Here is a 21,303-nt window from a genome sequence, read left to right as displayed (position 1 = left end):
TTGACTGTCTGTCTATATTGCACACGTTTTCTCTCCATAACGGTGTTGTCATCTGTAAAACCACCAGCAGATGGTGTCATATCTTGTCTTTTTAAACACATCCAATTATTTGGATTCCAATTATTTAACTTCTCATAAATTATTATTATTATTATTATTTTGTAATCTTAAAATAATGATAATTACAATAGACTAATCATTAAATAAAAATAGCATTTATAGAATTGAATATACCTTTTCCATTACCTGTTATTCAACATTTCTTCAACTTACTCTTTCAGTTTTTAAGTTTGTATTCCATAGCTACACATAAGCACACATTAATGTTTATATGTGCATATACATATATGTATATACATGTTTTGTCCATATTAGTGCCTGATTACTGACTGTAAAACAACTCACGCAAACATTTGAAACATTAGTTTACAAACTTGATTTCATGGTTGATGATCACTGCACTATATTATTGGACTCAGATGGCCCACTTATTAAAATTTATTCCTGGACCCCGTGAATTTAAAGGAATAGTTCACCCAAAAATCAAAATTTACTGAAAATATGCTTACTCTCTCAGGCCTGCAAGATGCAGTTGAGTTTGTGTCTTCATCAGAACGGATTTTGAGAAATATTGCATTTCATCACTTGTTCACCAATGGATCCTCTGCAGTGAATGGGTGCTGTCAGAATGAGAGTCCCAACAGCTGATAAAAACATCACAGTAATCCACATGAATACCATCCAATTAATGTCTTGTGAAGCCTAAAGCTCCATGCTAGTAAGAAACAAATCAATCAAGGCATTTGATAATGCGTTTTCCAGTGAAAAAAGAATCCAACCCTGATGTCCTCTCACATCAAAATTCAGAACGGTTTTGGACCATTTTCATTGGTAAACAGTGCTGTATCACTAAAGAAATCAATGTTCTGGATAGAGGACTCATATTTTAGCGAAGCAATGGTTAAAATATCTTAATGATGGCTTTGTTTATTACAAACACTCATCCTTTTGCTTTGCATAATGTTAATCGATGGACTGGAGTCATGTGGATTACTTGTGGACTCTCATTCTGACGGCACCCATTCACTGCAGAGGACCCATTGGTGATCAAGTGATTTAGTGCTACATTTCTCCAAATCTGAATGAAGAAACAACAACTCATCTACATCTCAGATGGCCTGAGGGTTTTTAAGTAAATGTTCATTTTTGTGTGAACTATTCCTTTAAGCAATATCCTTGGGGCCTGTACACATTGTTGTTCCAGGTATGTTCAAGGCGTGTAATCAGTGTAAATGTGACATGTAAGATACGTTTTTACCACCACAGGAAGCATATGTACGTCACAGGAAGCATATGTAATTCAGAACACAGTGGTGTCACAATGAGCTGTGACCACCCAGTCTGTGTGTAGGGGATTGTGTCTGTCAGATTAGCTACACTTTGGGCACAAAATTGTCTCCAGAAATGAGCTAAATCTGAAAAAAAACTTCATTTGGGGATGTCCTCACAAGCAAAGTAATGAGTCATACTTTTTCTTTTTACTCTATGATATATATATATATTAAAAAAACATTTATGACTGTGAGTGAGCAACCATGAGGGTGTGGAACTCTCACCCCTGTAGAACATCATAATGTCCTGCGAGCGTCAACGTCACAAAGGAATTCCGCATTCTAAAAACAGCCTGTGGATCATGCTTGGAGCTCTTGTGTGTGTGGCAAGCTGCTAAAACATTACACCTTACACCTAACTAGTATATTATCTAACTGTCAGTAAACAGATCGTACTAAAATGTGCATTGCACAAACACTCTCAAAAAGGATGTTAAATTTTAACATATTTTGTTAGGACTATTCTAAAACATTTTGTGTAAAATGTGTGTTAAAGGCAAAGTTCACCCAAAAATGGAAATTTGATGTTTATCTGCTTACGCCCAGGGCATCCAAGATGTAGGTGATTTTGGATCAGCGGATTGCAGACTTATAAGTGCATTACTGCAATCAATGGTCCACTTGAGAGATAGGTGGTGGTAATGCACTTTTAAGTCTGCGATCCACTGATCCAAAATCACCTACATCTTGGATGCCCTGGGCGAAAGCAGATAAACATAAAATTTCCACGTGCTCAGGAGAGTTCTAACCAATCATTTTGTGTCTTTACACATCAATGTATTGTCACAAGTCGCAGGGTTTAATTTGGTTTTGTTTATGTTTTTTTTTTTTTTTTGTATGTTTTAGCCGTGATCCCCATCCACTTACATTATACTGCACAATAGATCACATGCTATTTATCGTGCAGCCCTAACTGCAACTGTTTGAGCTAAAAATCTTGGTTTGTGTTCTACTGAAGAAACAAAGTCACCTACATCTTGGATGCCCTGGGGGTGAGCATATAAACATTAAATTTTCATTTTTGAGTGATCAATCCAAAAAACTGTCTCACACAGTATGTGTATTTATAAGACAATAAAATTGCTGCTTGTGTCACGTCATGAACCAATATTCTTCTCACAAGCAAGTTTTGTCGCAATTCAACTTTTCATTGGTGGAACACGCCCCCACACGTCTACGTCACTGTGTGGGAAGATTTGCATAACACTTCCCAAATGTTCACACAAAGAAAAAAGGCGTGACTTTGATTCTCGTTGTATTGTGGTGTGTTTTTCGTTGAGAAAGTGAAACTACTTTGTTTGGCCTTCCAAAAGAGGACACAACTAGAAATCAGTGGTTTTCCTCAGCTGGGATCGTGTAGAGCCTTTTGAAGCTGCATCAAATTTGCAGTTTGTTTTCAACCCATCATGTTTAGAGTGTATTTGTGAATTTGTACATATTGTATATATTCATATGAAATAGCCACCAATTCATCAAAATGTAAATTGGTTATGAATTACCATAAGAATGAGTTTGGGATGAAATTACCAACAAATGAACAGATATAAGTAACTATTTCTAGTATAATGAATATAATGACATTTAAAATTTGTCACTACTGGATTGTTTAAGAGTAGGGGAGAGCAGGGGCGAAAGTACCATTCAGAAAAACATAATTTTAAAAGATCATGTTGTAGACAGAGATATATTTCTGCTGTGGCCAGTAACCCAGAAATGTGGTCTATCAATACCAGGTGGTATTTTGTAGAAATGCAGAAAGACTTCAGTATAATTTCACTAGGAACATAAGTTGCACATTGTTACTTTCGACCCCATCAGTTGGGACGAAAGTAACACAACAATATAAGCTAGATTTTTTTCTGTTACTCTTATCTTTCTTAAGTATACCTGATTGTGGCCTTGTTAATATGTAACTGCAAACATATTTTGTCCTTTATCTTTGCAAAAAAATATTAAATTACATCTTCATATTTTCATTTTAAATTTAAGTTTCATCAGATGTCTCAAAACCTGACTGTATTTTTTTATTGTCAGTTTCAATGTATTTTTTTTTAAATCAACAGAATGTACAATATAAACATTTAATTGCATTAGCATAATTAAAAAAAACTCTAAACATAATGTAACATAATATTTATGTTTCCATCCAGTTGTTTTTATGCATAAATTAAAAATGTGCATTAAAACATCTGGAAACACTGCAAATTCATAGGTGGAGGTGTAAAGGCTAAGATATGGCTAAAACCTAAATATAAATGTGATGTAGCAGCTTCCCAGAGAGTGATGTTCCTCTGTGTCAAGAAAACCCCTCTTAAAAACATCTGGATAAAACCAGACCTCTGTCTGTCTTTCTGACCCTCACTAAGACATGTTTTTTGATATAATACGACATAAACATTTGTAAGAAATGATGCAAGATGCAGAAAGTCACAATATAGCATGCACTGGAATAAAAATAAATACTTTTTGTCACTGTAGCGGGACAAAAGTAACAATTGTTACAATTGTCCTGATATTTAAACTCAATTTAATTTTATACTGAAAAAATCTGAAAATGCAAACTTTAGGCTGTGTTAAAGCACTAAATAACCTGTAGATTGATCATTACTGTGACACATGAAACAAGAGAAATAACACGACTAATTAAAAAAAATATTACCGCTTCAATAATTTACTTTTTGTAATCGAAAACAGTTTTACAGACCTAACTTTGGGAAACGATGAGGAAATCTCATGACATTTCTCAGCTCCCTCAAGGATTGCATGCTAAATATGCTGTCATAGCTGGGAATGCAAATGCAGAAAGAGGCTCGGAGAAAATCGATTAGTTACTTTCGTCCCACGTTACTTTCGACCCTGCTCTTCCCTAGGCTAAATTTAAAGTCATAGACACTACCCAGATAGCAAACATATCCGGGCCTCATCTGGGCCAACTATGGCACATCTGGCTCAGTTCTGGCAGCGGCAGAGGTTATATGGGCCATCTCTGGCCCACACACATCAAGCCGGTTTTAGTTTGAGTTGTGGCATGCTGTTTATGGGCCAGATCCGGCCCGTGTGTGACAAACCGGCTTTAATTTGAGTCGTGGCTTGCTGTGTGTGGGCCAGATCTGGCCCGTGTGCGACAAACCGGCTTTAATTTGAGTCGTGGCTTGCTGTGTGTGGGCCAGATCTGGCCCGTGTGCGACAAACCGGCTTTAATTTGAGTCGTGGCTTGCTGTGTGTGGTCCAGATCTGGCCCGTGTGCGACAAACCGGCTTTAATTTGAGTCGTGGCTTGCTGTGTGTGGGCCAGATCTGGCCCGTGTGCGACAAACCGGCTTTAATTTGAGTCGTGGCTTGCTGTGTGTGGGCCAGATCTGGCCCGTGTGCGACAAACCGGCTTTAATTTGAGTCGTGGTTTGCTGTGTGTGGGCCAGATCTGGCCCGTGTGTGACAAACCGGTTTTAGGTTGAGTTCTGGCTTGTTGTATGTGGGCCAGATATGGCCTATACCAGGTGACCAGATGTGCCATTTTCTGAAGACACGTCCTGGCAGATCACCTTACTTTACCAGTCAGTGGTTCTAAAACTATTTTGAGTACTGGACGCCCATAATATTTCAGGACACGTAATATAAATACATACACACATTTATTTGACCTACACGGACCTGTTATGAAGCTGCAATGTTATTCCATTTTTTTTACATTTTTGTACCATGTCCTCTGGTGTGACCCCATGTCCTTTGAACTTTTTCGGAACCACTACAAATGTTTTATGCTTTGTTGTGCATTAATATGACACCCCTAAATTATATATTTTTTAAATTAAAAAGTGCATGTTAAGATACATAATCTTAGAAAATTTAGCAAATGTGTCTTGCTTGCCACTAATGACAGGTTAGCTTGGAATAGCAAGGTCATTAATTGACAGAAAAGGCTGAAACGTCCTTTGGTGTGATAAAAAAAAAAGTCCTCCATTGTGACACCTGTACTGTCACAACACAGGACAAAGTTTCTTTAAAAATCATTTTAAATAATTAAATAATATTTGTTTAACTCCTTTTTTTACTTTTAAATGTAATAATTACATTCATTAAATTAAGCTCTAATCATCATCAAAAAAAAAAAATGAATCTTTAGAATATATGAAAATTTCACTTTTTAATACAAAAAGTTACAAAAAATGAACTTTTTTCATGATATTCACATTTCTTCAAGATGCACCTTTTACACACACACACACACACACAAACACACACACACACACACACACACACACACACACACACACACACACACACACACACATATATATATATATATATATATATATATATATATATATGAGTGTTCGTAAAAGCAACAATACAAAATCTTAAACTATAAAAGTGCCACTTTGTCCCACTATTATGTGCAGGCCTGGCATTTTGCACTGGGCTATAGAACTACAAAATGAATTTTAAATTAGAAATATCACGATTGAATGACATTTTGAATTATGTAGTGATCTAATTCTATCCACCAAACAATTGCATGTGAATTTGTGAGACTTATGGTCATGGTTATAGGGAAATAACAAGAAGAACAAAGTGCAGTAAACTGTAAAACTGTTTGCACTACAAACCAGTACGTTCATAATTAAGACAATACATTAAAAATAACATGGTAATACAGCAGTTTGCAACAGTAAACGGCAAAACAAGCTGTTTGTACAGCTAATATAGCTGGAATGACACCGAAAGCCAGACACATTAAATCTACAAATGGCCGCGGCCCCTCTTACAGAAAAAAAAGGGGGCATATGTTTATTCATATGTTTATTTATGTAACGTAAGCGTGTGACTTTTAATTCGTGACGTGCTTTCATGGGCGTGCGCCGCGCGCGGACCGGATGGAGTTGCCATGGAAACGGAGCGCAACACTGCAAATGTCACGAGGAAGCACCCCGTTTCTCGCTGATTTCACTGTTTTCAGGTGAGTTAAGTCCATAAAATCACACAAATATTACTTATAACTGTTGTTGACACTTCTCTTACTTGTATTTGACTCGCTTCTGTTGTTTATTTACTTTATAGGAATGGTTTAATGTCTTCGAAAAAGTCCGTTAGCATTTCTACCGTTTTCAGACGACGTATCGTCAGGTATGATAAGTCTGTTGTTCTCTTATTTATGAAAGTTTGGGCTTTTAATCAAATCTTCATCTGTAGATGATAGCTTTTGACTGTTTTGTTGGTAATCTTTCAATGGATGATTGGAAATTGCTTAATTTATTTAACCTTAACATTTACACTTTACTGTTGATCGATGACGTCACGTTATCAAGGCGCGCGAAAATTGGCAGAAAACTAAAGTTGTTTTGATCTTTTATGGTAAACATAAAACTGTTCTGCGATTTCAAGAATAATAAAATAATCCTTCTACAACAGAAGGGAGTGTCCAAGATTTCAATATTTCTGAAGGGAGCTGCTGACAGAGATGTAGGAAGCGCTGAAAAGGTTAAGTAACCTAATATGCATTTTTTTCACAACATATATCGCAATGAATTTGTTATTTTATTTATTTATTTTTTGCATTTCACCTGCTCTAGCTTGTTTCCGTCTAATAAACCTGGAACTGCAGACTAAATATTGTTGGCTCTGTGTCAGATTGCTTGTTTTGTTCCTAGATTCTTCAGTGCTGATGGCCTGCTGCATCCAGCAGAGTCGGAGTGAACCTACTGTAAGACAACATCTCCAAGATGCTACTGACCACACGACTAGTACAGTAAGTCAAACCTCAAATATACTGTACACTAGTGTTCAAAAGCTTGAAGTTGATACAATTTGTAATAATTATCTTCTGCTCACCTCTGTAGTAATTATTTGATTAAAATATGTAAAAAGATTAATATTGTGAAACATTATTACAATTTAAAATAGCTGTTTTCTATGTGAATACATTATAAACTAATTTATTCCTGTGATGTGCAGCTGTATTTTCAGCATCATTCCTCCAGTCTTCAGTGTCACATGGATCCCTCAGAAATGCTGATTTGCTGCTCAAGAAACTTATTATCAGCTTTGAAACAGTTGTGCTGCTTCATTTTTTTTGTAGAAACCGTGATGCATTTTATTTTTCAGGATTCACAGATGAATACAAAGTTCAAAAGACCTGCATTTATTTATGCAGACGCTTTTATCCAAAGCGACTTACAGTGCATTCAGGCTATCAATTTTTACATATCATGTGTTCCCGGGGAATCGAACCCCCAACGCTTGATTGCACAGTGCTCTACCAGTTGAGCTACAGGAACACTATTTGAAACAGATGATTTTGAACAATTTGATGCATGTAACACTAACATTAAAATGTTTAGAGTCTATGTAACAATGAATCCAACAAAGAAACAGTTCAGCACATCTGTATTTTAACATTGATCATAATCAGAAATGTTTCTTGAGCAATAAATCATCATATTAGAATGATTTCTGAAGATTTGTCACTGAAGACTGGAGTAATGATGCTGAAAATTCAGCTTTGATCAAAGGAATAAATGACATTTTAACATAATATTCACATAGAAAAGAGTTGTTTTGAATTGCAATAGTCACAGTGTTACTATTTTACTGTAATTTGATTCAATAAATGGAGCCGTGGTGAGCATAAGAGATTTTTTATAAAGGCATAAAATATCTTACAGACCCCAAACTCTTGAATGGTTGTGTAAATTACAGTTATGATGTTCCTCCCAGTTAAACTTTATTAAAATGTATTAAATGTTACTCTGGCATATGCAGTCCATTCTATAGAGACTGTGTCTGTTCCCCAAAAACAGAAAACAAATAATATGTTTATTAAGGGATCTAGAAAAATTATTTCAGTTTAAACCTACTAGATTAAAAATAGTACTCAATGTACTCCATTGATGAAATAGTAAAAAGTGCACATTGCCTGAAATGATATGAACAGCAGCTATGCTAATCTTTCTCCCTTTGCCTTCCTATTTCTGCAAATGTCCATCCCAGGGTTATTAGAAACTGCACCGCACAGGACTTGCAGGACTTGTGAGGACTTCAGATGATACCAGTACTCAAAAGACCTTAGATGATGGCAACTATAGATGGACATACAAACTACCGCCACTGCATAAAAGGTAATGTTAATTTGAAAGAGCTGTGTCACAGTAGCCGTGTTTCCACTATCGAGCTAAGACCGGGTGTGCTAGTGCGTGCCAGGGCCAGTCGCGTTTCCACAGTCACTTCCGGGGCTTGATCGTGCCTCGCCGGGGCTTCCTCGGGGCCAACGGCCAGGGTTTTTTGGCCCGACGAAAACCTTGGGCCAAAGCGGGCCAGCTGGGGCTAGAGGAGGGGTTATGAACAAAAGGCGCAGTTTCTCCGTGTCTGGAGAGCATCAGCGTGGATCATTTCAGAAAGATAACAGCTTTAACACCAGCATTAAAGACGTTTTAAAATCAGTTGAGCTCAAAACTCACTCTTAGTAAGCAGCAAGTGTTTGAAATAACTTGATCCGATGCGGGTTATAATCACTAAACAAAGCAGAAATATGTATAAGCGATGTAAAAGACTATGCACGCTAAACATTAACTTTACCATAGTAAACATGTTAAATATGACCGCTTGGAGAAATCAGACGTCAGCTTCTTATTCTCTATCAAAATTGTGTATTTATTAAGTAACATTTTATCTGTCGTCTTGTTTCAAGAGTTTAGCTCCACGTTGCATATCACCAAAATATAAAAATGATTTTTGTTTGTGAGCTTTTATAAAAATATCGAGTCTGCGCTGCGGATCATTTCAGAAAGATAATAGCTTTAACACCAGCATTAAACACTTTTTTAAATAAATCAAGCTCAAAACTCTCTTTCAGTCAGCAGCGAGTGTTTGAAATAACTTGATCCAATGTGTATTATAATCACCATACAAGGCAGAAATATTTATAAGCGATGAAAAAGATATGCACGCTAAACATATTACCATAGTAAACATGGTAAAATAAGACCGCTTGAAGAAATCAGACGTCAGCTTCTTATTCTCTATCACAATCGTGTATTTATTAAGTAACTTATATTATCTGTCACAAGCCTCGTCTCGAGAGTTTATCTCACGTTGCCTATCATAAAAGAATATAGCCTAATAATGTTTTTTTGTTCGGGAGCTTTTATAAAAATAGAGATATTATCATTCATTATAAATATGACAGCTATACTGTGGCTAATAAACAGAAACAGACTCGACTGAATAAGCAGGCTATTTTCATAAGCGTTAAAAATAAATAAATAAATAAATAAAATAGAAATAAGTGTGTTTATGTGTGATTAATTTTGCATGACGTTGTTCTGAGAGGCGTGTAAAGGGCATGTTTTAGTGACGTGCAGCGGTGCTTCAAGCTCCACTGTGGAAACCCTGCGCTATTCTGGCCCGGGGCTATGAGCCCCACCCGACCCGCTTTAAGCCCTGGCTCGCACTGGCCCGACAGTGGAAATGCGGCTAGTATCAAGGGCTCCCTTATCAGTTCTGCTTTCAGTACTGGAGAGTAAAAGATACATTTTTTTTTTGTTTGATGTTTCTATTAGTACATATACGTTATCTTGCACATTTTATCTCCCCAACAGATTCTAATTTGAAAGAAGTTTATAATGCATGTTCGCTACTCCCAATTCAGAAGACTGAATCAGCCTGTGTATCTGAATGTTTCTCATACTCACTCCTCTCTGCCGCGTCTGAATTTAGCTGTCAGTTATAAACATCAAAATTAAAAGAAATAAACATTTGAAATATATCAGTCTGTGTGTAATGAATAAATATAATATACAAGTTTCACTTTTTGAATTGAATTATTGAAATAAATCAACTTTTTGATGATATTCTAATTATATGACCAGCACCTGTATATCATTGCTCTTTTGTTGATTTTGATTGCTTCCATTGTCCTCATTTGTAAGTTGCTTTGGATAAAAGTGTCTGCTAAATGTAAATGTAATGTTAATGTGTATTTAACTATATTTATAAATATGTATCTGTATTTTTTATTTTGTAATAATGTAAATGTATTTGTTTTATATATATACATGCAGTTGTATTCATGCATGTATATTTATTTGTCTAATTTTTATATTTTAATAAAGCAGTTTAGACTACATGAGTGTTTTCTTTATTCTGGATGAATTACATATTCTTTTGTGTCTAGAAAGGGTTAATATGGGCCATATCTAACCCAGAAGTCAGCCACAACTGGGACGGATCTGGGCCACATGTCAGAAATGGCGTGGTTGACATCTGGGCCAGGTGTCGCCCATGCCATTTGTGAGATGCGGCATGGATCTGGTACAGTTGTGGCTGACTTCTGTCAGACAAAACTGGGCCAGATCTGGCCCAGATGTCACCCACACCATTTCTGAGATGTGGCCCAGATCTGGTTCAGTTGTGGCTGACATATGTCAGCCAGACTCAGGTTGAGTCATCGCCGTCATTCCACGCGGTATGTGGGCCAGAAGAATATGGGAGATGTGGGCCAGAACTGGGCCACATGTCATTTGCTATCTGGGTAGCCACTCTAATGGAATAGGCCTACTACATATTAAAACGGCTTGCCATAGCTGCGGCTCCTGCTGTTGAAGCTCGTATGTATATGTTTCCCTTTGGCCGGAGCTCTACTACAGGCGGAAGTTATAGGCGCTTGTGTTGGTGAACATCTCCCGTAATGAGAAAGTGAAAAGCAGCCTAAATGATAAAAAGCAGGCGTTTGTGACAATTTAAATCACATCATATATGTGGACGCGGTGGCTTTATTTTCTCTTCCTGCATTCACAGACTGCTGGTTTTCGTCAGTAAAGGCAGACTGGCATAATAATTGAGTTTGATGTCTGCTCAGATGGTCAGATCGAAGCTCTCACAGTAACTAACACAGGCGGGAGCAGGAGAAGAAAAATTCACTTTATTCAGCGATGACTCGATTGGGTTTAACGTAACTGCTACATCACGTATGTGACTTCCACAACAGTTAACCTAGTGGAGCCTTTTATCTATCTTGGCGTTTTGCACTGGATTTATATTGTAAGTGACAGAGATGGCAGACAGCGATCGGGTGAAGCACGACAGCTCGAGCTCGAGCCCCGGACCCAGGAGGAAAAGGACGCAGCAGTCGCCCGGTTCAAAGGCGCGGTACTCGGTTAACGCTCCCGGACACCGCTTTCGGAGAGTGACCCTGACCAAACCGACCTTCTGCCATCACTGCAGCGACTTCATATGGGGGATTGTCGGGTTTGTTTGTGAATGTAAGTTGCTTCATGGATTCACCAATGCAATGTCAACAAAGCGTCTTAAAATTCTCTTGTGCTACATTCACACCGAAAAGGTGGTGATTTACAGAAGCTCTTTTACAGTGGTATTTAGATGTCTTTACAGAATGTCTAATGCTGCTCAGAGGTGAAAAATGCATTTACACAGATATTAATTCAAACGTATATTTTGAAGCTGAGCTGGGTCAGAGACTTTGCTCTATCAGAATTTTGAGCAGGCACAGAGCAGCCATAACTGGGCTGTTTAAAGACGCCTTTACGTAGCTAAAGGTACCGGTATTATTATGGTATTGATAGTGCTAAATGAATAATCTTAATGTTTATCAGCTGACCATTTAATGCATTTTAAGTCACTTAACAATTTATTTTAAAGTGAAAGCTTCTGATTTGGTTTCAGATATAATTTTCCCATACCAGTTTGACTGACAGTTTTGATTGACAGATTGTGATCTGTGCATGTGCCATCTTGGAAAGCGAAGGAATGAAGAAGGTAATCTTAAAAAAAAAAAAAAAAAACACGCATGCAGGCTGTCCAGCATTTCTCTCTCTCCTCCACACCTCTCTCTCGACAGAATGATCGAACAGACTGCTTGTCTACTAAGTGGGGAAGACAGATTGATGCAGATCGATCCAACACACTCCTCCTGTTGGACAGGAATCCGTGATTGGCTGGTCATGTGCAGGAGGACACTTTAATGAGATCCATCTAACTGATGGAGGCCAGTGGCAGAGAAGATCTGTGCTATTCTCTCTTCAGTCAGTTAGATGTTTACCATACGTGTTTTTCTTTACAGAGCTGCTTATTTGAGTTACAAATAAGCAATTACTTGTCTAGCGTGTTTGATTCAACTTTAATCCAAAGCAGTCCGTCTAAACGAACCTCAGTGGTAATGGCTCAATGGTTTCCTTTTGCAGGGTTCAAAGGTACAACCGACAACCCAGCTTGCAATGAATTAAAACAAAACAAGATGCAAAAAAACCATAGCTGTGGTTCATATGACTCTTCAAGTATATTCCAAGGTTTTCGAAGTCATACAGTATCTTTGTGTAATGAGCAAATCAACATTTGACCCCTTATTCCCTGCTAATCTTCCTCTCCACTGAGCTTTACATGGCTGCAAACAAATAATTGAATCAGTGGACTGAACTTGACTACTGGATTATTTAATTTAGTGAATAAATCATTCATTTCTTCTTTCATAAACTCTGATGAATGCAAGTTAGAGTGGATACTAATCTTTTCAGTGAATAACAACTTAAATTTGCCACACAGAGAATGCCTATGGAAAAGCACCAGTTTTATCTTCTTTTGTATTCAGTACTGGGTTAGTAAGCATTGGCTTTGCAGAATCTATGATAGAGTATCTTCTCTAAAGACCAGCCAGAGTATAATCTATAGCTGAACTGATTTCTTTGATAATTTATCACTGAGCTGTATGGATTAATTATTATGTGCAATTGACTGCAAAATAATCATGACCTTCCATCTGATTTCTTATGTGCAAAACATGTTTTTTTTCCTCATGCACATAGAGTGATTGAAAACTAGATCAGTCGTGACCTTTTAAAGCCTGTCGCTGTTTCCTAGGTAGATTTTAATCCACTATGTTATGCTGTTGTTCACCAGGGTTTCACTACAGATCAGATGTGTAAATGATTCTGGCAGATTCAAGCAGCGTGGACTGGATTGATGTGGCCGTGGGATTGGCAGGGCTGTAAATCAGATGTTGATTGACAATGTGGATGTTACCAGGCAGAGTTAGGCAGAAATAAGACATTTCTGTTACGTAATGTGCTGCAGTGAATTTGTGATCGACTCCTCCAGGTTGGCATGGCAACACATATTCCAATGGAGTATGCTGTAGCCAGATGGACCAAGAGAGAGTAGAACATAAACACACATGATCTACATTGTCATTCTTATTGTGTGTTTATTGCATTAGTGAAAAGATTAGTAACATGGCAGGCTCAGATGAATTAATTAACGTACTTATGTAATGTAATACATGACTTATAGTCTTTTGATACGATCGGCTGATATAATGAAGATGCAGTATGTACAAGAACAAGATTTACTTAAAATGTCCAAATTAGGACTTATTTGAATGAAAAAATCACATAAATACATGAAAGCTAAATATGTGCATTACCATACTGATGCACAGAAATGGAAACTAAATTCTGAATATCAAGATGACAATAAAATAACTTTCTACATGATTTTTGGAAATAATGCGTGAGGCAGTTATTAATCAGCTTGTATAAAAGAGGTCTATCTTGAAAAACCCAAATATGTTTTATATATATTTTTAATAAGTATTGCAGTTGGGCATGCACAACTATTAACATTACCATTACATTAATTCTGATTAAAACCCAATAATTCTAAATCCAAAGATTTATGGCCTAACGTGATGAACAGTAACATAAAAAAATAGTTAAATGATCTCTAAATTAACTGGTTTTATTCAAGTCAGAAATATTTTTAACATCACCGGATCAACCTAAATGTATTAGTTTATACAAATATATATATATATATATATATATATATATATATATATATATATATATATATATATATATGTATGTATGTATGTATATGTATATATATTTGTGTGTGTGAGTTAAATCAGGTAGAAATAACTGCAAAATACAGTTGGCATTGAAATTTTGGGCATTGAAAAGTAAACTGAGAGAATTTAGGAAAAAAACTAATAAAAAATACAAAGACAATTTATAGTGTAAATATATATATATATATATATATATATATATATATATATATATATATATATATATATATATATATATATTGTATTTTTAATAAGTTTTTTTCTGTCTTTTTTTTCACAATTGTCCATACTTTTTAATGACCCCTAGAATTCTCCACCACTTTCTTTAGATTTTGGAATTAACATGAGGTGAAACTCCGGCCACATATTCTGTCACTAGAGTTTTGCATGTTAGACTTCACAAAAATGTTGCTAAAATATTTTCATGGGTTCATACCACAAAGCTTTGTGTTGATAATGAATGTGTAAACAGAACCGTCTTAACAGTATGTGCCTGTAGTTTCGAACTGTTTCTGATTTCACAAGACGATGGGCTTTAGAGTGTGCGTGAGAACACGACTGTGGTATAGTAAACTTTAGAATGTTTTCCTTGCTCTTGTGGTTGTGATAGTGAGAGGAGCTCAGCCTGACCAGTGAGATCACTTCCTGTCTCTGTTAAGCATGAAAACCAACAAATGCATCATTGAGGTTCAGTCTGTACTGATGGCCAAAGTGGGCTCTGAAAGAACCTTAAATTGGGCACGCAACGATCCAGCGGTCAGTGCTCTCGTCTTTTGTGCGAGTTGTTCTCTTAAGCAGTTAATGCGGTTGCTTGATGTTTGAAAATGTTTGTGAAATTTTGCCCAGTCATAGGTTGACTGTTATTTTGCAATTCATTTTGGTGCTTTAAAAGATTTATTATGCACTGAATTCAGTTCTAAATTGTGAAAATTACGACATGGTACTGTAAGTAGGCTGCTGAGAAAGAAATGCAAGTTTTCTTTTTACTAAAGCTGCTATACCCACATATCTTGGCAACATAATGCACTATAATTCTGTGGCATGCACTACATCTCTCTCTCTCTCTTTTGTCTGCAGTGTGTAACTTCATGTCACACGAGAAGTGTTTGAAGCACGTCAGGACCGTGTGTTCCTGTATGGCTCCCACACAAGTTCGGGTGAGTAAAGCATGCCACATATGACAGGGTAGACATCTTATGCGATTCACCCTTATTGGATATTACACTTATAAGGCAAGACCAGGTTGCTTTCACTAACACAACATTATTGAGGCATCCCAATGCTGGGAGGATGCTCTTGATAAAAAGTCTTGGACAATTATGCTGTTAAAGAAGAATGATCAAGCTGTTTTGCAGGGTATGATCGTGCAAGAATGATCGTAATTAGCAGTTGATGCTTTACCTGTCTTATCCGTGGCTTTGCATTACAAACAAGAAGTGCATTACACCCTGAATCTCCATTGAATAATTTAGTCCTCATATACTGACTGGAACCGTTTTGCTCAGTGACACAGCAGTCAGTTTAGCCCTTTGTCCGGCCTTCATAATAAATTACTGATGGCTTCCAGCCAGGTTGTGGTCTTTTGTGAAGGCCAAGTGCCAGCCAGCCTTTTGTGCATTTTTTATAGCAGCTCATCTAGCATCTAGAGCTTTATCATAACAGCCTATACTGGAAGATACCGGATATTTCTGTATAGCTTAAAAAAATATTTAAGTTTTAGTCATTTCTAATTTTAATTGTTTTTTTGTGTTTTTTTACATCCCAATATTTATATTTTATTTTATTTAAGCTTTTTATTAAAGCTGTAAGCTTTCAGAATAATGGAAAAAAAAGCTTTCCTTCATGTTGATTGTATCAATCAGATATACAAAAATGCTTTGAAGTGTTGCTTTGGCTTGAAGAAAAACTACTAAATATAAAACAGGAAGTATGTTTAGCATGAAAAAAGTATTAACCGTTCTGGTTAACAGCATGTGATAAAGTAACCGCACGAGATGCTCGCTGCTTGGAAACTGCATCCTCTCACTGTGCTGATGCTACATGTGATGCCGCATCAGGGTTGAGTTCAGAAAAAGAAAAGCCTGTCTTGTTTTACCCAAATGGCACGGAGGTGACACAGACTGGCCAATTGCATCACAGCAGCTGCAGGGCATGACAGGAGGCCAGGTCAAGCACCATGCCACAGCAAAACTTAATTTAGACCGAAAGATAATGAGGTGGAACAGAAACCACTGGTCTGAATAGAAGACGGGCCTTCAGAGACTCTTCTAGAAGTATGCCTTCATATATAATGCATGCAGAAAGTGCATGCAGTGTTTTAAATCTTTTTTTTTTTCTTAATAGAAGACCGTGTTCAGTTTGAAAAGGAAACAGATGTGATTTTTTTTTTTTTCATTTTATTTCATTTGTTATTTATTTATTTATTTTTACTGGCTGAAGACTTTTCTCAGCTGTGTGTGTGTGTGTTGTGTGTGGGGGCAGGTGGGTGTGTGTTGTAGGAGTGAGTCAGTCTCTTAGCCAACTGCTCCATTAACCTTTACTCAACAACCTCACTGAAGCGCATCTGAGGAAATACGAACATAACAGTTGCAGCCATTCGACACCGCTATAACTGAAAATCGAGAATATGTCCTTTAAGATTTGAAAGAGTTTATAATATAATATAACATGTATCGATTTCTGTGAATAAGTGGAAAAACTAAATTGTTTAATACATTTGAAATCAAGAAATCATGCACACACGTTTAAACTTCTGAAATGTGACAGATTTCCATATGAAACGAAACATATTGGCAAGATAAAATGTAGGGTTATGTTAGTGGAAAAGTAAAGTAATTTAAGGGTTGGCAAAAATACATTTAATGAAGTTGTGAATTTTCTGTAGAATAACTTATTATCTTGACTTATTAAATTTTCTGTAGAACAAGTTATTATCATTATTTCAGTACAGGGTTTCTGTGGGTCTTAAAAAGTCTTAATTTGCGTTACACAAAGTAAGGCCTAAAAAGGTCTTAAATCTGAGCAGAATCATGGCATTAAATGTTGCATGCACTGTAAAAAACAAACAAACAATATCTTCTATAGTATTTTTGTTTTGTTTTCCAATACAAATATCTAAACATCAAGATGCATTTACTTAATGCAAACTGAACATTTAAAGTCTTCTTTTCTGAGAAATAATAATAAAATAAAAACGTTATGCATAAAGCAAGATCAGATATGGCTATGGGGTATGAAAACCTTGGAATTAAGCTGATTGAGACTATTGGCAAATATTTTCTTATTGTTAGTCATAAACTCACCTCATTTTATCATTTTCTTATAGATATTGGCATTGTTTCATTCAATTTATTCTCTCTCTCTCTCTCTCTATATATATATATATTAATTGGTCTTTATAATTTAATTATATTATTATATCATATCAAATGTTAATTTATTTATATAATTTATCATATATGAAAACCTGCATAAACCCTGTAGTAGTATTTATATGCTATTAATCGTGCAGCCCTAGTATTTATGAGTAACAATAATGTACAGTGTGTGGAAAATGATGTGTTTTTTTAATCTTAAACTGCATAAACACATTTACTTATACCAAATACGCAAAATAATGTTCTTTTTAGCTACATCATATGATCCCTTTGAATTAATTACTCACAATTTAGATTCGATGAATCATGAATCTTAAAGAACAGGTCATGTGGGTTTTTCGAAAAAAAATATTTATTTTGCAGTTTGCAAGGTAGCTATCCTTCAATGGAAACGGTCTGCAAAGTTGTTAATCAAAAAAGTGCATGATAAATAAAGATATTGTCTCTCAAAAGACAGAGTTTACCCAGAATTGCATTAACGAGACGTTATATTTCCGAATCTTCTAGTTAGCACATTAGCATAATCCCGACTGCTCACAAAATACGAACACTCTCTGTGTCGAGAAGATTGTGTGTTCCATGATACCACAGCAATACAATTCAAAGCTTTTGTAAACCTAAAGTTTAGCAGCTAAACTTTAACTGTGGGCACGATTCGCTTGCATACGTGTTAAACAAAAGGTTTTTGTGTCATTGTTTTAACCGATTGGAGCACTATATTATCGTTTAATGAAAAGGTGCATGCTATGGTTGCCAGGTTGGCACAACAAAACCCTCCCAATTACCACTCAAAACCAGCCCAATCGTGTTTCGAGGGTGGTTCCCCTTTAAAAAAATCGCATTTCTGGGGTGAAAAATACATGCTTTCAGTCGGGGATCCCCTATTAAATTCGCAATCTAGTGCTAAATATGACATTATTGGGTTCGCTACAACCTGCAACATCAAAAACAACGCAGACTTTGTCAACACAGATGGTAGCAATCGCTAACTTGCTCAAGCACTCTTTGTGCCAATCACAACAGGCTTTGCCAGCTAACCAATCAGAGCAGAGTAGACTTATGGGAGGGAGGGGTTTACAGAAATTTCACTCAGAACTGAATCGAACAAACCGTTTTTCTGACCTTAGATGCATTTAAACCTGTAGTAGGGAATTCCAACACACTATATGGACATTTAAAAAATCCCATATAACCTGTTATTTAATCTATAATATGAATATTAATCAAAACAACAAAAAGAGTGAAAGCTTTATGTATCACATATGAAGACTTGCAAAACCAAGCATAACTTTTCCATCAATTTTTTTCCAAAAGCACTATTTCAGTTTTAGTAGAGTACCTCAGCAGTAGCCAGTGGCCACAGAGCAGTGGGCAGCCATTTTTGAGTACCTCAGCTGGTCAGTGGCCCAGTACCCTCAAAGAAACACCTTTGCTTCTATTAGTATGTTAAGGGTATAGGAAAAAAAAAATTCTATGAACAGCAATGGTTACCATGAACGGTTTGCTCTGGAGTAAATTATGACAGAGTTTTCATTTTTGGAACCATCTCTTTAATAATAGTATACACTATTTGAGGTTAGATAAGTTTGGGGTCTATATTTTATTTTAAATACTACTAATTAAACATTTTATTCAGCAAAGATGCATTCAAATAATCAAAAGTGAAAGCAATTTGATTTAAAATATTTTTATTTCAAATAAGTGCTGTTCTATTGAACTTTCAATTTATCAAAGATTTCTGAAAAAAAATGGTTTCCACAAAAATGATAAGCAGCTACCTGTTTTAAACATTGATCTTAATATTGTTTCTTGAGCACAAAATAGTAGAATGATTTCTGCAGGATCTTGTTTTCAGTGTAAATGCACTGGTTTACAGTATGCATACTGCTGCAGACACGTACCATTTTGTCTTTTTTTTTTTATCAAATGCTGCATTTTTGTTGATTGATTCTGAATTGTTTAATAATGATGCACTGGTGCAAAATGGAGAATGGCACTTACCATTTTTTATTTTTTTTTTGTATGCAATAATGATCCAAATGCATGCAGTTTCCTTGATCCGATCACAGTACATTAAACTTAGATTTTCAAGTGTTCATGTGCTATCTGATAATGAAACAATCAACTAAAACTGCATGTTAGATTTAAATGGGGTCTCTATAGGAAGTAAATGTGTGAAAGGAAAAGGAGAACCACTCACAGACCATTTGGCTTTTCTTTGAGTGCATTTAAATAGCACATGTTTGTTTAAACAGGTTAAATGCTTTTAAATATAATGCTTGAATGCACTCTAACAGAGGAAAGATTAGGTTTCAGTGTTGTATTACGCTCACTTATCTGAATGTACTTATTTACTGTAAGCTTAAAGTGGACATCTGAGAATGGCCCATGTGTTATATGGCACTTCTTCTATATTCTGTTATTTTGATACATGCTATACATCGAAACTTTCCTTTTTTAGAAATCTGAGGTGTTTCTTTATGGTCTGCCTGCAGCACAGTCAGATCCTGTTATGCACTTCCATGGGGAATCTTCAGTTCTTTGCTGGTACATGAGGTCAAAAAGAAAAGACATCAGCTATTTAAATTCTAAATGCCCTCTGCATTTCTACTCCCCTCCCCCAAACAGGAAGGAAGTGCGGGCATCCGCGCGCTTTCCCACCATTCTCTCCACTCTGATAGGAAGTGATGTCACACAGAGGTACATACAGATCGCGCAGTGCTCACTGCAACGCAACTAGCCCATTAGTCATGTCTGATTTGTGATGAAATAGTTAGAACAAACCAGTTATTTATAATGACTCTGTCGAACTGATTTGCAAAACTGAGAACTTTAGGTAAAATGGTATGCAGATGACTAGGCACAGATGAAATCTGCTGACAAATCTCAAAACATGCCAAAATGTGTTAAACTGCAGAACCCTAGAAATCTGGTATGGTGTAGATTTCTGGTGGGACTGGAAATGACCGTGTAGAGATTAGTTACTGAAAACCAAGTCTTTTGTGCATGGTTTAATCACTTTATATTCACCATTTGGTTCACATACAGCTGTGATGCCATGTATACTTAAAGGTAGAATTTGTAAGATATTTGCAGTAAAATATCCAAAAACCACTAGGCTAGTGTTATAGATTTTGTCCAACTGATTACTAACAATATCTCTAATGTTTTCAACTACTTTTAAACCATGAGAAAATCCCCATTCTAAACAGTGACATGGGGCAGTGCAGTCGCCTGTCAATGATGTTAGTTACCTTTTGTTACCGCCTTTACTGACGTAGAAACCACATGACAACAGTGTCGAGGACAAATGCGGAAGTAGTGTCTAGCGTCCAGCAAACCACTAGCTTGCTTCAAGCAGTTCCTTATTTAATTCTTCTTGCATGTTTTGTGGTGGATTATGTTACTTATGTATGGAACATAATTACTGTTTACCATCTGCCGCTGGTTCTGTCAACAAGAACAGCTCCCGTGAACTTTTGTTTTACTCGACAGGTGAGTTGTTTTGATTCGTATGTTTACAGAAAACGTATGCTAATATAACAACCAACAAGATTAGTATTATGGGGCATACACGCCAAACGCGGGGCATCGCGTATCTAGACCTTGGCGAGGAACATAGGCTGAACGCATCTTTGCATTGTCTTTGTATGTAATCTACTCACGCAAATCGTTGAACT

The 21,303-nt window shown here is 36.4% G+C and overlaps 1 protein-coding gene and 1 long non-coding RNA gene across 3 annotated transcripts in view; both read left to right on the top strand.

Moving 5' to 3' along the window:
* Positions 1-5,338: 5,338 nt before the first annotated feature.
* Positions 5,339-7,209, top strand: LOC128027134 (uncharacterized). Of its 2 annotated transcripts, XR_008186629.1 has the most exons (4): positions 5,339-6,347; positions 6,449-6,514; positions 6,800-6,868; positions 7,039-7,209. It is a non-coding gene; the product is annotated as an uncharacterized LOC128027134 (long non-coding RNA). The 2 variants fall into 2 exon arrangements; XR_008186628.1 differs by having other exon boundaries at positions 5,339-6,514.
* Positions 7,210-10,985: 3,776 nt separating this feature from the next.
* The window catches only part of LOC128027606 (diacylglycerol kinase theta), a 30,041-nt gene continuing 19,723 nt past the window's right edge, over positions 10,986-21,303 (top strand). Inside the window, exons 1-2 of the mRNA XM_052615370.1 lie at positions 10,986-11,646; positions 15,324-15,403. Coding sequence (XP_052471330.1) covers positions 11,439-11,646; positions 15,324-15,403 — 288 coding nt within the window. The 5' untranslated portion in view covers positions 10,986-11,438. The remainder of the gene's footprint in view (positions 11,647-15,323; positions 15,404-21,303) is intronic.

Source organism: Carassius gibelio, chromosome A14, assembly GCF_023724105.1.
Source record: "Carassius gibelio isolate Cgi1373 ecotype wild population from Czech Republic chromosome A14, carGib1.2-hapl.c, whole genome shotgun sequence".
Lineage (NCBI taxonomy): Eukaryota > Metazoa > Chordata > Actinopteri > Cypriniformes > Cyprinidae > Carassius > Carassius gibelio.
The sequence above is the reverse complement of the archived record's forward strand: the minus strand, read 5'-3'. Positions and strand labels throughout refer to the sequence as shown.